The 13,116-nt window shown below is 33.4% G+C and overlaps 1 protein-coding gene across 2 annotated transcripts in view; it reads left to right on the top strand.

Annotated features, from left to right (window-relative positions):
- Positions 1–13,116, top strand: part of Hs2st1 (heparan sulfate 2-O-sulfotransferase 1) — a 167,250-nt gene that overhangs the window by 112,293 nt on the left and 41,841 nt on the right. For both annotated transcript variants that reach the window (XM_076863616.1, XM_076863615.1), the window contains exon 2: positions 5,396–5,634. In XM_076863616.1, the coding sequence (XP_076719731.1) occupies positions 5,396–5,634 (239 nt within the window). The remainder of the gene's footprint in view (positions 1–5,395; positions 5,635–13,116) is intronic.

Below are 13,116 nucleotides of genomic sequence, written 5' to 3'. Positions count from 1 at the left end.
CCTTTCAAGATCAGCATAAAGTAAGAGTTTTCTAAGCCAGCACTGCAAAAGATACTTTAAAAAATCATGTACACAGAAGATAAAACCAAAAACAGCAGGGCTCAGGAAAGAATGATATTCATTAAAGGAGTAGTTAAGCAAATGAAAATTAGGGTTGAATTAAACATTAGAAATAAATCAAAATGACAGGGAAAATAAACACTTCTGTATAATAACACTGAATGTAAATGGTCTCAACTCTCCAATTAAAAGATATAGCCTGGCAGATTGGATCGAAAAGCAATACCCAACTATATGTTGCTTGCCAGAGATACACCCCACAGGCAAAAAGTGAAAGGATGAAAAATGTTACTCCATGTACATTAAACCTGAAAGCAAGCAGAGATAGCTACTTTCATATTTGACAAAGCAGACTTCAAACCAGAATTAATCATAAGGGACAAAGAAAGTCATTACAATACTGGTAGAGGGAATAATTCAGCATATAGCAAAAATAATGTGCCCACACCAAATTGCATAAAACAAACACCTCTTGACATAAAGACTCAATTAGATCCCAGTGTAGTAATATTAAGTAATTTTAGCACACCTCTCTCACTGATAAATAAGCTATGCAGACATAAAATCAGCAAAGACACCTTAGACCTAAAAATACTAAAAATCAAATGGACATAACAAACATCATCAACAATAGCTGAATATACTTTCTTCTCAGATGTTCATGGAACCTTCTTCAAAATACATAATATATTTTAGGCCACAAAGCAAGTCTTAGTAAATACAAAAAAGTCAGTATAATTCCTTGCATCTTATCACATAATAATGAAATCAGAAATCATCAGCAAGTAAAACTATAGAAACTATAGGAACACATGAAAATGGAATAATATACTTTTGAATGATGAACAGATCATAGAAGAACTCAGTAGAAATTTAAGAATTCTTAGAATCTAAGAAGAATATATAACAAACCACAGTTTCTGGGACACTATGAAGGAAGATCTAGGGAAAGTTTATAGCTACAAGTGTCTACATTGAAAAACCAGAAAGATCCCAAATAAACAATCTAATGATGGGTCTTAAGATTCTAGAAAAATTTAAAACAAACAAACAAACAAACAACTAATTCCAGAGCCAATAGGAAGAAGGAAATAATTAAGATCAGAACCAGAATTAATGAGATATAGAGAATAATTTTAAACTACACAAAGGACTAATGTAACAAGGAGTTGGTTCTTTGAAAATATAATGATTGATTAAACACTTTTCTAAACCAAAAGAAAGAGAAGGCCCAAATTAATAAAATTACAGATGAAAAAGTTAATATATACATAAATGTCATTGAAATCCAAAAGATTTTTGAAAACTTACATTTCGGTAAATTGGGAAATGTAGAAGAAATTAACAAATTTCTAGAGATAATAAGTTACCAAAATTGAACCAAGAGGATATAGAAAACTTTTAAAAGACCAATAACATGCAATGAGATTGAAAAAATAATAAAAAGACTTATAACGAAGAAAAGCCCAGGGCCAGATGGATTCTGAGGTGAATTCTAGCAGAACTTTAAAGGAGAACTGATGTCAGTGCTCTTCAAGTTATTTCATGAAGTAGAAAGGCAGGAGAAACACTTCCAAATTCATTCTTTGAAGCCAATAATATCACCATGATTCCTAAACAGATAAGACATGTCAAGGGAAATTGCAGATGAATATCCTTGATGAGTATAGATACAGAAATCCTCAATAAAATATTAGGGATGCAAGAATGATTCAACATTCAGTAGTCAGTAAATAAAATTGGCCACAAAAAAAGAATAAAAGACAAAAATCACATGATCGTCTCACTTGATGCAGAAATAGCCTTCAACAAAATTCAGCATTCATTAATGATAAAAACACTGAAAAAGCTAGGGATAGAAGGGGTTTTGTTTGTTTGTTTGTTTGTTTGTTTTTTGGTAGAAGGATCTTACTTCAGTATCATAAAGGCTATATGTAACCAACCCAAAGACAACATCATACTCAATAGGGAAAAACTGAAAACATCCTCAAAGGTTAGGAGCAAGACAATGATGCCTATTCTTACCAGTCCTATTCAATATAGTACTTAAAATTTTAGCCAGAACAATTAATAAATAGGAAAGGAAGAAGTCAAAATATCACTGCAGATGATATGATCCTATTCTTAGAAAATCCAAAATGCTCTACCTGAAGACTTCTACAGCTGAGAAATAAGTGCAGCAAAGTAGTGGAATGCAAAAATCAACATACAAAAATCAGTAGCTTTCCTATACACCAGTAATGAATTCACTGAAAAAGAAATCAGGAAAGAAGTTCCCATTCACAGTAGTCTCAAAAACAAGCCCTAGGAATAAATAAATCTAATCAGAGTGGTGAAGGACATCTACAGGGAAAATTACAGAGTACTGAAAAAAGAAATAGGACCATGGATAGGCAGAATAAAATGACCATAATCTACAGATTCAATGCAGTCCTCATCAAAATACCAATGGCATCCTTCACAGAAGTAGGAAAAAAAAAAAGTCCTCAAATTCATTTGGAAGAATAAAACACCAAGAATAGCCAAAGCAATTCTAAGCATAAAGAGCAATGCTAGAGACATCCTAATGCCTGATTCACATTATTTTACACAGCTCTAGTAACAAAAACTGCATGGTACTGGCATAAAAACAGACACACAGACCAATGAAATAGAAGTCACTGAGACAAACCCACACAAACACAGATGATAATCTGATCCTTGACCAAGATACAAACACAAACACCAAAGAAAAGACGGCCTTTTAAACAAGTGGTGCTGGGAAAATTGGATACCCATATCTAGAAGAGTGAAACCAGATTCCTCTCTCTTACATTCTACAAAAGTCAACTTAAAATGGGTTAATAACCTAGGAATTAGACCAGAAACTGCAATTGCTAGAAGACACCATAGGATCAACACTCCAGCATACAATAGTGCAGGAAATTACTTCCTCAGTGGGATTCCTAAAGCTTATGAAATAGAAACAAGAATTATAAATAGGAGAACAGCAAATTAGAAAGTTTCTAAATAGCAAACAAAACAGTTGAGAGTGTGAACAGAGGTCCTACAGAATGGAGGAAAATCTCTGCCAGCTACTCTTCCAACAGAGGATTAATATCCTGAAAATACAAAAAGCTCAAAAAAATTACTGCCTAAACAAAAACAAATACACTCAATTAGTAAATGAACAAGTGAACTAAATAGACTTTTCTCAAAAGAAGAAATACAAACAACTAACAAATAAATGAAAAAATGTTCAACATCTTTAGCAATTATGCAGTGTAAATCAAAACTATACTGATTATCATTCCTTTGGCATGGCAGTCATCAAGAATACAAATAATAGTAAATGCTGGCAAGGATGTATGGAGTAAGGAACATTTATAGACTGTTGGTGGGACTGTAAATTAATACAACCAGTATGATAATTGATATGGAGATTCATTAAAAAATTAGAAATGGAACCACCCTATGACCCTGTTATTCCATTCTTCCTTATTTATGCAAAAGAAATAAAGCATGCTATAGCAATACATGCACACCCGTGTTTATAGTAGCACAATTCACATTTGCCAAGTTAAGGCACCAACATTGGTGTCCATCAATGGATGAATAGATGAGAAAAATGTAATATATACACAATAGAGTTTTATTCAGCCATAAAGAAGAATGAAATGCTGTCATTTGCAGGAAAATGAATGGAGATATAGAGCGTCATATTATGAGAAATAAACCAGATTCAGAAAGTCAAGGCTCAAATATTTTCTCTCATGTGGAAGATAGAAAGAAAAATGTAAAAATAGAAATCTCTTGAAAATAGAAGGGAGACTAGTAGCAAATAGGGATTAGGATGAGGATAAGGGGAAGTACTGGGCAACAATGAAATTGATCAGATCATGTTCATGTATGAATATGTCACAGTGAATTCCACTATTATGTGTAACTATTGTGTACCAGTAATTTTTTAAAAAGTCATCGTCAACTCTCTCTTGTACAGGATAATTTATACAGCCACAACTTGTAAATTTTAATAATGATACTTATATATCTTGTTGACTCTCTGGAAACCACACGAGGAAGTACTTACCAATGTTCAGGGTCCATCCCTCCATCTTACATTTATAAATATTTTTTGTCAGTCCCTTATAGTGATTGAATTCAAGGGAAATTTTTTTTCCTCCCTACAGTTAGCACCAAGTTAATCCCAGCACAGGCGATTAATGTGCTTATAACCACATTATATAACCCAATCATTTAAAATATTTTTATTTGTTCTTTTTAGATATGCATGACAGTAGAGTGTATTATGACATTTGCCAGTAAATGGATGGAACTGGAGACTTATCATGCTAAGTTAAATAAACCAATCTCCAAAACCAAAGGCAGAATGTTCTCTCTGATATGTGGATGCTAAAACAAAAAGGGAGCGGAAGGGAAGAAAAGAAGTTCATTGGATTAGACAAAGAGGAAGTGAAGGAAAGGGAGGAGGATGGGAATAGGAAAGATAGTAGAATGAATGGGACATAACTTTCCTATGTTCATGTGTGAAAACAAGACACTGAAACTCCATATCCTATACAACAGCAAGAATGGGATCCTAATTAGAATAAATTTATATTCCATGTAGGTATAATATGTCAGAATTCAAGGAAATTGATTCAGAATAACAACTTAAGAAAATCATGTATACAATCAATCAGATAGCCAATTAATATAATCCACAGTGGTTTTAAAATATTACTTCTGTGAGGATCAAATAATGTTTAGCTGGACAGTAAATACATTGTCAGCCGTGCTGAAAGCGGAATCAGTTAAATAGCTTCAGAACAGTTTTCTTGTACTGCAGCTATCTTGTGTCCCAGTTGGCATTGCACATACATTTTATCAGGAATAAATTGCACTTCAGAACAGTATTTGGAGATGCACACAACTCAAGATTGACTTGAAATACTATGTTAGAATGAAAAGTGACTTTTGAACTACCCTTCAGTATCTCTAGTTGATGCTGTTCTAAAGTTGATGTTAGTTTATTCTTCTCTTCTTGATATTCATATGTATTAGCCTTGTAAGTACTTTTGAAGATTTGATTCTCCTAACATATATTAAATTGCTCTTACCTTGTTTTTGAATAGGAAAATTATGTTCTAGGCTAAAGCCGTTTTAGACTCAACTGGATTGAGCCTCATAAAAACTTAAGCAGTCTATCCATATTTTCCATATATCTTGGTCCTATACTTTTATTTTTCTTGTGTTTACATTTTGTCTTTCCTTATTATGGTCTAGAGTTTGCTGTTCATAACTTCCTTATTAAATCATTTAAAACTTAGTTCATATTTCTTTTTCTCTGTTTTAGAAAGAGCTATTGCAAGACATGAAGTTCGAGAAATTGAGCAACGACATACAATGGATGGACCTCGACAAGATTCATCTTTAGATGAGGAAGAGGATATGGTGATAATTTATAACAGAGTTCCCAAAACAGCAAGCACCTCATTTACCAATATCGCCTATGACCTGTGTGCAAAGAATAAATACCATGTTCTTCACATCAATACTACCAAAAATAACCCAGTGATGTCATTGCAAGATCAGGTAATTAACACTACACCAGTGTTTTCTGGGACAGCCACAAATTTAAGCACTACAACAGTGTTTTCTGGTACATCCACAAATTTGTATTTCAAGAAGATAAAATATTTTAAAGAGCTGTGTGTGCTAATTTCAATGAATTGTAAGCCTCTTACCAACTTTTATATAGTTTTGCATTTTTCATAGTATTGGACACAGTTCCTTGCCTAAAGTACATAATATATTTGTGAAATATATGAATTAATGTATAACTTGAATTTTTAAAGAAAATATTGATACTTTTCAGTATGAAATCATTTTAAAAATGTGAAGTATTTTTGGCAAGATGCCCTGCAATAAAAATTAGTATATTGTTTCAACTTATTATAGAGAAATATATGTTGAGTACTTGTACTTGATTTTATGACTAGCCTCCTGAATTTTGTCTTATCTTTAGTAATTAATACAAACATTAATTATAAACTCTTGGAGAACATGGATTGTGGCTTATATCTTTAACATAATCTGGCCTTTAAATTCTCAATGAATTTTAGATAAACACATGGATAATAATTTTGTGAAATGAGCCATGTTCCAGTGGTGCACTCCTGTAATCCCAGAAACTTGGGAGGCTGATACAGGAGGAATGCAAGTTAAAGGCCAGCCTCAGCAACTTAGCAAGACCCTGTATCAAAATAAAAAGGGAGGAACAGGGACTGTAGTTCAGTGGCAGAGCATTTGCCTAGCACATGAGAGACAATGGTTTCCATCCTTACCATTGCATAAAAATAAATAAATAAAATAAAGTGTTCTGTCTGTCTATAACTAAAAATATTTTTTAAAATGAATAACACAAAGGGATAGAGATATAGCTCAGTGGTAAAGTCCTTGGGCTCCATCCTCAGTACAAAAATAAATAAAAGGAAAAAATTTTGTGAAATGATTTTAAGTAAAATAGAGGAAGTTACAAAATCAAGTTTACTCATCTCTTTAGCAACAATAGCACACATTTTCCCTACATCTGGAGCTTTGATTATAATTATAAATAATGTTCCCTTTATAAATATTGAAGAGGATGAGAGTTTGTCCCATAAGGAGAAAAGATATTTGAAAATACTATTTAGGATAACTGCCATATTGGAGTAACCTTGTTAGATTATAACAAGTTAGTTGTTATAATCCTATTATAGTTTGATTTTTTTATCTGTTTGAAAGCAACCTAAGTTGTTTTTTGTTGTTGTTATTGTTTGTTTTGCAGTACTAGGGATTGAGGCCAGGAGCAGTCTGCCACTGAACTAATCCCAGCCCTTTTTATTTTTTAAAACAGGGTCTTGCTGAGTTGCTGAGGCTGTCCTTCAACTATGCTCCTACTGCCTCAGCTTCCCAAGTCACTGAAATTGTAGGCATGCGCCACTGCACCTAGATGGACTTGTTTTATTGTTATAGAATTGACTCTTCCCACTATTAAGCATAAATATAACCTTTATACTGAAATCAGAGAATGACATTCATGCATGAGATTAAGTTTCGCCTTCTTGCTAAAGAGATGTTTGTAAAAGATTATGGTACATGGCATATCATCTACCCATCTCTGCAGGATCTTTGATTACTCTTTTTCATGGAACCAAAAATATATACCTGTCAGCCAAACCAAATAATCCTTCTGAGAAGAGACAAGAATTTTTTTTTAGCTAAGTGGGTCATAAAAACTATTCATTATGTAATAATGTATATCTCAAGGACAAGGATCTAAATATTCTGTTTTTATACAGCATATAGTAGGTTATAAATCTGTTTACATTACTGCTTCTCAGAATATACCTTGATTTAAAAAGAACATGTCTTAAGCTTACATAATAATTTCAGATTTCCTTAGTAATAAACATACCCCCCCCTTTTTTTTGTAGTACTAGATATTGAACCCAGGGGTGCTTTACTACTGAGGTATATCCCCAGTTATTATTATTATTTTTTTTTTAAAGACAGGTTCTTACTAAATTGCTGAGACTGACCTTGAATTTTAGATCATCCTACCTTGGCCTCTTAAGTCGCTGGGATTACACGCATGTACCACCATGCCTGGCTTTCAGTAAAATCTTTTAGAAAAGTAATGATAACTTGTTTGTTCAGTTTTTAGAGTTATTTTGTGTCTTTCAGCTACAAGATATCTGGCAATGATATGAACCATTTTTTTCATGAAATACAAATCTGAAGCTTACCATATATGAATGACTTTTATGGCCTGATGTAGTAGTACATTTCCCAGTTGCATTTGGATGAGATAAAGCTTTTGTTTTTCTTTCATAGTTAATTAGATATATACAGGGGAAAAGAAGAAGCATTATGGTATCATAAGGAATTGGATTACATAATGAACAACACTTAAAACATGTTGGTGTAGGGCAGAGTAGAGGAATAATTTCAATAATAAGCTGACTTCTAAACATCAGCTGGTAGTTGAAAATATGGTCTTAATTAGAATGACTTGTGACAAATACTTTCTAAAGTACAAAATCTACTGGTCTCTTGTTCTGTATAGCAGCAGTTTTTCAAAACAAGTCATATTTACTGCTTCGTTGTCCTTTGTACAACATATTAGATAGCATTTTTATTTCAGTTTCAATCTAATCTTTATCTGAATGTGAACTTTTAAAATTGTGCTATGTTCCTTGAAAGTATTTTTAAAATATTCCCTGGACCCTATTTTATATACTGTACTTTTAATCTGCTGTTGTCCAAAGCTCCTTTTAAAAGATCAAGCTTACTTATAAAAATACCTTGAGATGAAATAGGTGACCATACTCTATTAAATCCTCATATATCAATCTTAGTAGTTCATTCTGCTCTGTATTTGCCTTCAGTCCCAATTCTTTCCTAGACATATTTTGGACATACTGTATTAGACACTGCAAAATTGTTTACACGTGCTTAATTTTTTTCTTTCAAAAATTTTAGAGGCAAAGCCCAAATATTTTTAGTCCAATATAAAACTATACAATTTGTAATAGCAATACATACTCTGCTAACCTTGAAAATAGTTGTCATATTTGCTGTCCAGTGTTTCATTTATTTATTCAGTATGTAATGTATAGAGAGATTGTACCACATTCTTTGGAGAAATACCAAAGAAAGAAATGCAAAAGCACTTCTTTCAAGGAGCTTATAGTTTACTTGAGCACCTAAAATATAGACAAAGGAACTCTGAAGACAGTTAAAATATCAGTTTATGGTAATTTCACGAAAATGTTTAATCAAAAATGTTTCTTGCCAGAATGTTATATCTGAACCTAATCCTGAAGAAGTAAACAAATTCATATTGTAGAGCATTCTACAGAAAAATTATTCTGTGCTTTTCTAATGTCTCAATGTCACGGCAACTAAAAAAGGGGGAAGTGGGGTCTAGGTTCTCAAGACTAGAGGAGACTAAAAAGACATGGAAACCAAAGGTAATATATGATCTGTTTGCCTGCTTGATATAAAATGTTCATGTCCTTCAAGGATGTCCACTGTCACCACTCCCAGAGCAATTAGGCAAGACAAGGAAAAAGTCAAATTATCACTGTTTGCAGATGATATGATCCTATACTTAGAGGATTCTAAAATCTTCACCTGAAAATACTTAGAGCTAATAAATTCAGCAAAGTGTCAAGTTACAAAATTAATACAAAAATCAATGGCTTTTCTGTACACCAATGAGGAGTTTGCTCAGAGAGAAGTCAAGAAACAATCCCATTCACAATAGCCTTTTCCAAAAAGAAAAGAAAAAAAAAAAACCTAGGAATAAATCTAACCAAGGAAATGAAAGACCTCTACAGTGAGAACTATAGAACATTGACCAAAGAAATTGAAGAAGAAACAAGAAGATAAGAAAACCTTGCATATTCATAGATAGGCAAAATTAAAATAGCCATAATATCAAAAGCAATATACAGTTTCAATGCTGTTCCCATCAAAAATACCAATGACATTCTTCACAGAACTAGAAAAAATAGTCCTGAAATTCATTTGGAAGACTTTTGAAAGACCCAGAATAGCCAAAGCAATTCTAAGCCAAAATGCAGTGTTGGAGGGATTGCTATACTTGATTTCAAATTACAGCAGAGCTATAGTAACAAAAACTCTGTGGTACTGGAATAAACACACTCAGATACAGTCATCTGATCCTTCCTTGACAGATGTCAGAGGTCCCTAAAACATATATTGAAGAAAAGATAACCAGTTTTCCCAGCACCATTTATTAGAAAGATTATCCATATGTAGAAGAATGAGACTAAACCCTTATCTGTCACCCTTATAAAAATTAACTCAAAATGGTGAGTGACCTAGAAATTAGACCAGAAACTATGCAACTCCGAAAATATAGGGTCAACACTCCAATATATAGGCATAGGCAACAACTTTCCTAACAGAACCCCTAAAGCTCAGGACATAATGCCAAGAATTAATAAATGGGGAAAAAAATCTTTGCTAGTTACTTTACTGACAGAGGATTAACATCCAGTATATATAAAGAACTCAACATACATACACACACACACACACACACACACACACACAACCCAATTAATAAATGGGCAAATGAATTAAACAGACACTTATCAAAAGAAATGCAATTTGTTTTCATAAGAATATGAAAAGTTTAACATCATTAGCAATCAGAGAAATGCATATTAAAATGACATTCAGATTTCATCTCACTGTAGTTGGAATGGCAGCCATCAAGAATATAAATAAGGTGTGGTGGCACTCACCTGTAATCCCAGTGATGTGGAAGTCAAGACCAGCCTCAGCAATTTAGCAAGGCCCTAAGCAACTTAGTGAGACTCTGTCTCAAAATAAAAAATAAAATGGGCTGGGGATGTAGCTCAGTGGTAAATTCCCTGTGGGTTCAACCCCTAGTTAAAAAAATAATAATAAAATAAAATAAAAACAATATAATAAATGCTAGAGAGGATGTGGAGAAAAAGAAACACTTTTATACTGTTGGTAGGATTACAAATTAGTATAACCACTATGGAAATCAATATGGACATTTCTGAAAAGACAAAGAATGGAACCACCATGTATATGACTCAGCTATTCCACTCCTTGATATTTATTCTAAAGACTTAAAATCACCATACTATAATGATATATGCATACCCTTGTATATAGCAAAACAATTTACAATAGCCAAACTATGGAACCAGCCTAGGTGTCTGTCACTGGATGAATGTGTAAAGAAAATGTGGTATATATACACAAGAGTTTTGTTCCACCATGAAGAAGAATGAAATTATGTCATTTGCAGGAAAATGGATGGAACTTGAGAAAATTATGTTAAGCAAAATAAGCCAATCTCTTGGGCTGGGGTTGTGGCTCAGTGGTAGGACACTAGCCTTGCATGCCTGAGGCACTGGGTTCCATCCTCAGCATCACATTAAAAAAAAAAAAAAAAAAAAAGATAGATAAAATAAGCCAATCTCAGAATATCAAGGGACATGTTTTCTCATCTGGAAGCTAGAGAGGAAAAAGGAACAGAATCGGGGGTGGGGGGGCAAGAATCTCATGAAAATTTAAAGGTGATCAGTGAAGTGTAGGGGGAAGGGACCTGGGGAGGGAAGTTGGGAGGAATAGAGAAATACTGAGGAAGGGTTATTTGCCAGATTTATGTTGTTATACTGTGTGCTTGTATAAATACATAACATCAAATCCCACCATTATGTACAACTATAGTGTACCAGTGGGGAAAAAAAGCAGAAAATGATAATGTCCTTGTTCATAGATAATACATGCTGTGAGGCAATTAAAGGTGAAGTATGACTGTCTTCTAGATATGACTGTCTGTTTTCATGTAGTAGGTATATGCATATATAGCTAGAAAGAGGGGGAAAATAGCAAAATGTCAACAAGTAATCGATGTAGAATATATGGATGTTGACTGTATAATTCTTTCTACTTTTCTGTAGTTTAGAATTTTTTTAAATTAAAAGCTGGGATAAAAGAGGAAAAGTTAAAATAAGGAGATTAAAAGAAACATTTGAGACTATAAGGCATAAGTGATTAGAAAAAGTAGACTCTGTCAGAGGTGTGTGTGTGTGTGTATCCAACCATCTATATCCATCTACCCACCACCCACCCCCAGTACTGGTGATTAAAATTCAGGGTACTCTACCACTGAGTAATATCCCCCAACTGTTTTTATTTTTTTATTTTGAGGCAGGGTCTCACTAAGTTGCTCAGGCTGGCCTCAAACTTGAAATCCTTCTCCCTCAGACTCCCAAATTGCTGTCATTTCAAATATGCATCATCATGCCCAGATAAGAATTATATTTTTGAGTTGAGCTTTAGTCATTTAAAAGAAATTGATAAGAGACAGGTCATTAATCAGCTCTTCTAATTGAAAGTGTAGTTTGCTCTGTTATGAAAATATCTTCTACATAGAAGATATCTTTAAGTGGCTAAGCCAAATAGGTGTGATTGGCAGCATTTTTTATGATTTTTCTTAAATCCATTCTCTCATTTGTTTAGATCATAGCCATATTTAGCCCCTCTTTGTTAAAACATTGGAACTATCTAGGATTTGCACTTTCTGTAGAACAATACAATAACATACACATACATACATGTTCCTTTAATTCATTTTCAAGTTAATTTCTAGTCATTTGAGTTAGTGTCCATAGTTTGCTCTAAGTTGCAGATCCTTTTCAGAGAATGTTCTCAACCTACAATGTGTATGCTAATCACTAGCTAAAATACAGTTTCTGATTCAGAATGGCCAAGATGGAGCCTGATATTCTGAATTTCATAAATGCTTCCACTTGATTCCCAAAACTGATGGTGCTGGTCATTAAACAATAATTTAAATAGCAATGATGTATAACATGATTTTCAGTGGAGAGATGAAGAGATGTGTACTATAATTTTCCCAAAAAGCTTTACTTGCCTTTAAATTCATGCACCTATTTCCCAACAAAATCCAAATTTCTTGGCCAGGCATGGTGGCGCACGCCTGTAAAATTCCAGTGCCTCAAGAGGCTGAGGCAGGAGGATCATGAATTCGAAGTCAACTTCAGCAATGGCAAGGTGCTAAGCAACTCAATGAAACCCTGTCTCTAAACAAAACACAAAATAAGGCTGGGGATGTGGCTCAATTTAATCCCTAGTGCCAAAAAAAAAAAAAAAAATCATCATCATCATCCAAATTTCTTACCTAGGCCAAGAGGCCCTATTAAATCTGACCCTTGTCCATTGTTCCAACCTCTTATCTACTAACCATATTAGCCTCTTGATTCATTGACTTTTCCCACTTTCAAGGCCTCTGCACTTATTATTTTCTCTTAGATTATACTTTTCCTGGCTTCTCCTTTAGTTCCCTTTATATTATCCATTTAAGGTTTCAGATAGATTCAGTGCCATTCTCCTAGAAAAAAAATTACCTGGCCATCCTATATATTAAATACATCTTCCATGTTACTGAGTACTATGTCACTTGGCCTTTCCTAATACAAGTCAGCTTATAAAATT

Source organism: Callospermophilus lateralis, chromosome 7 (genome assembly GCF_048772815.1).
Source record: "Callospermophilus lateralis isolate mCalLat2 chromosome 7, mCalLat2.hap1, whole genome shotgun sequence".
Taxonomy (NCBI): domain Eukaryota; kingdom Metazoa; phylum Chordata; class Mammalia; order Rodentia; family Sciuridae; genus Callospermophilus; species Callospermophilus lateralis.
This window is presented reverse-complemented; position numbering and strand designations above follow the sequence as displayed.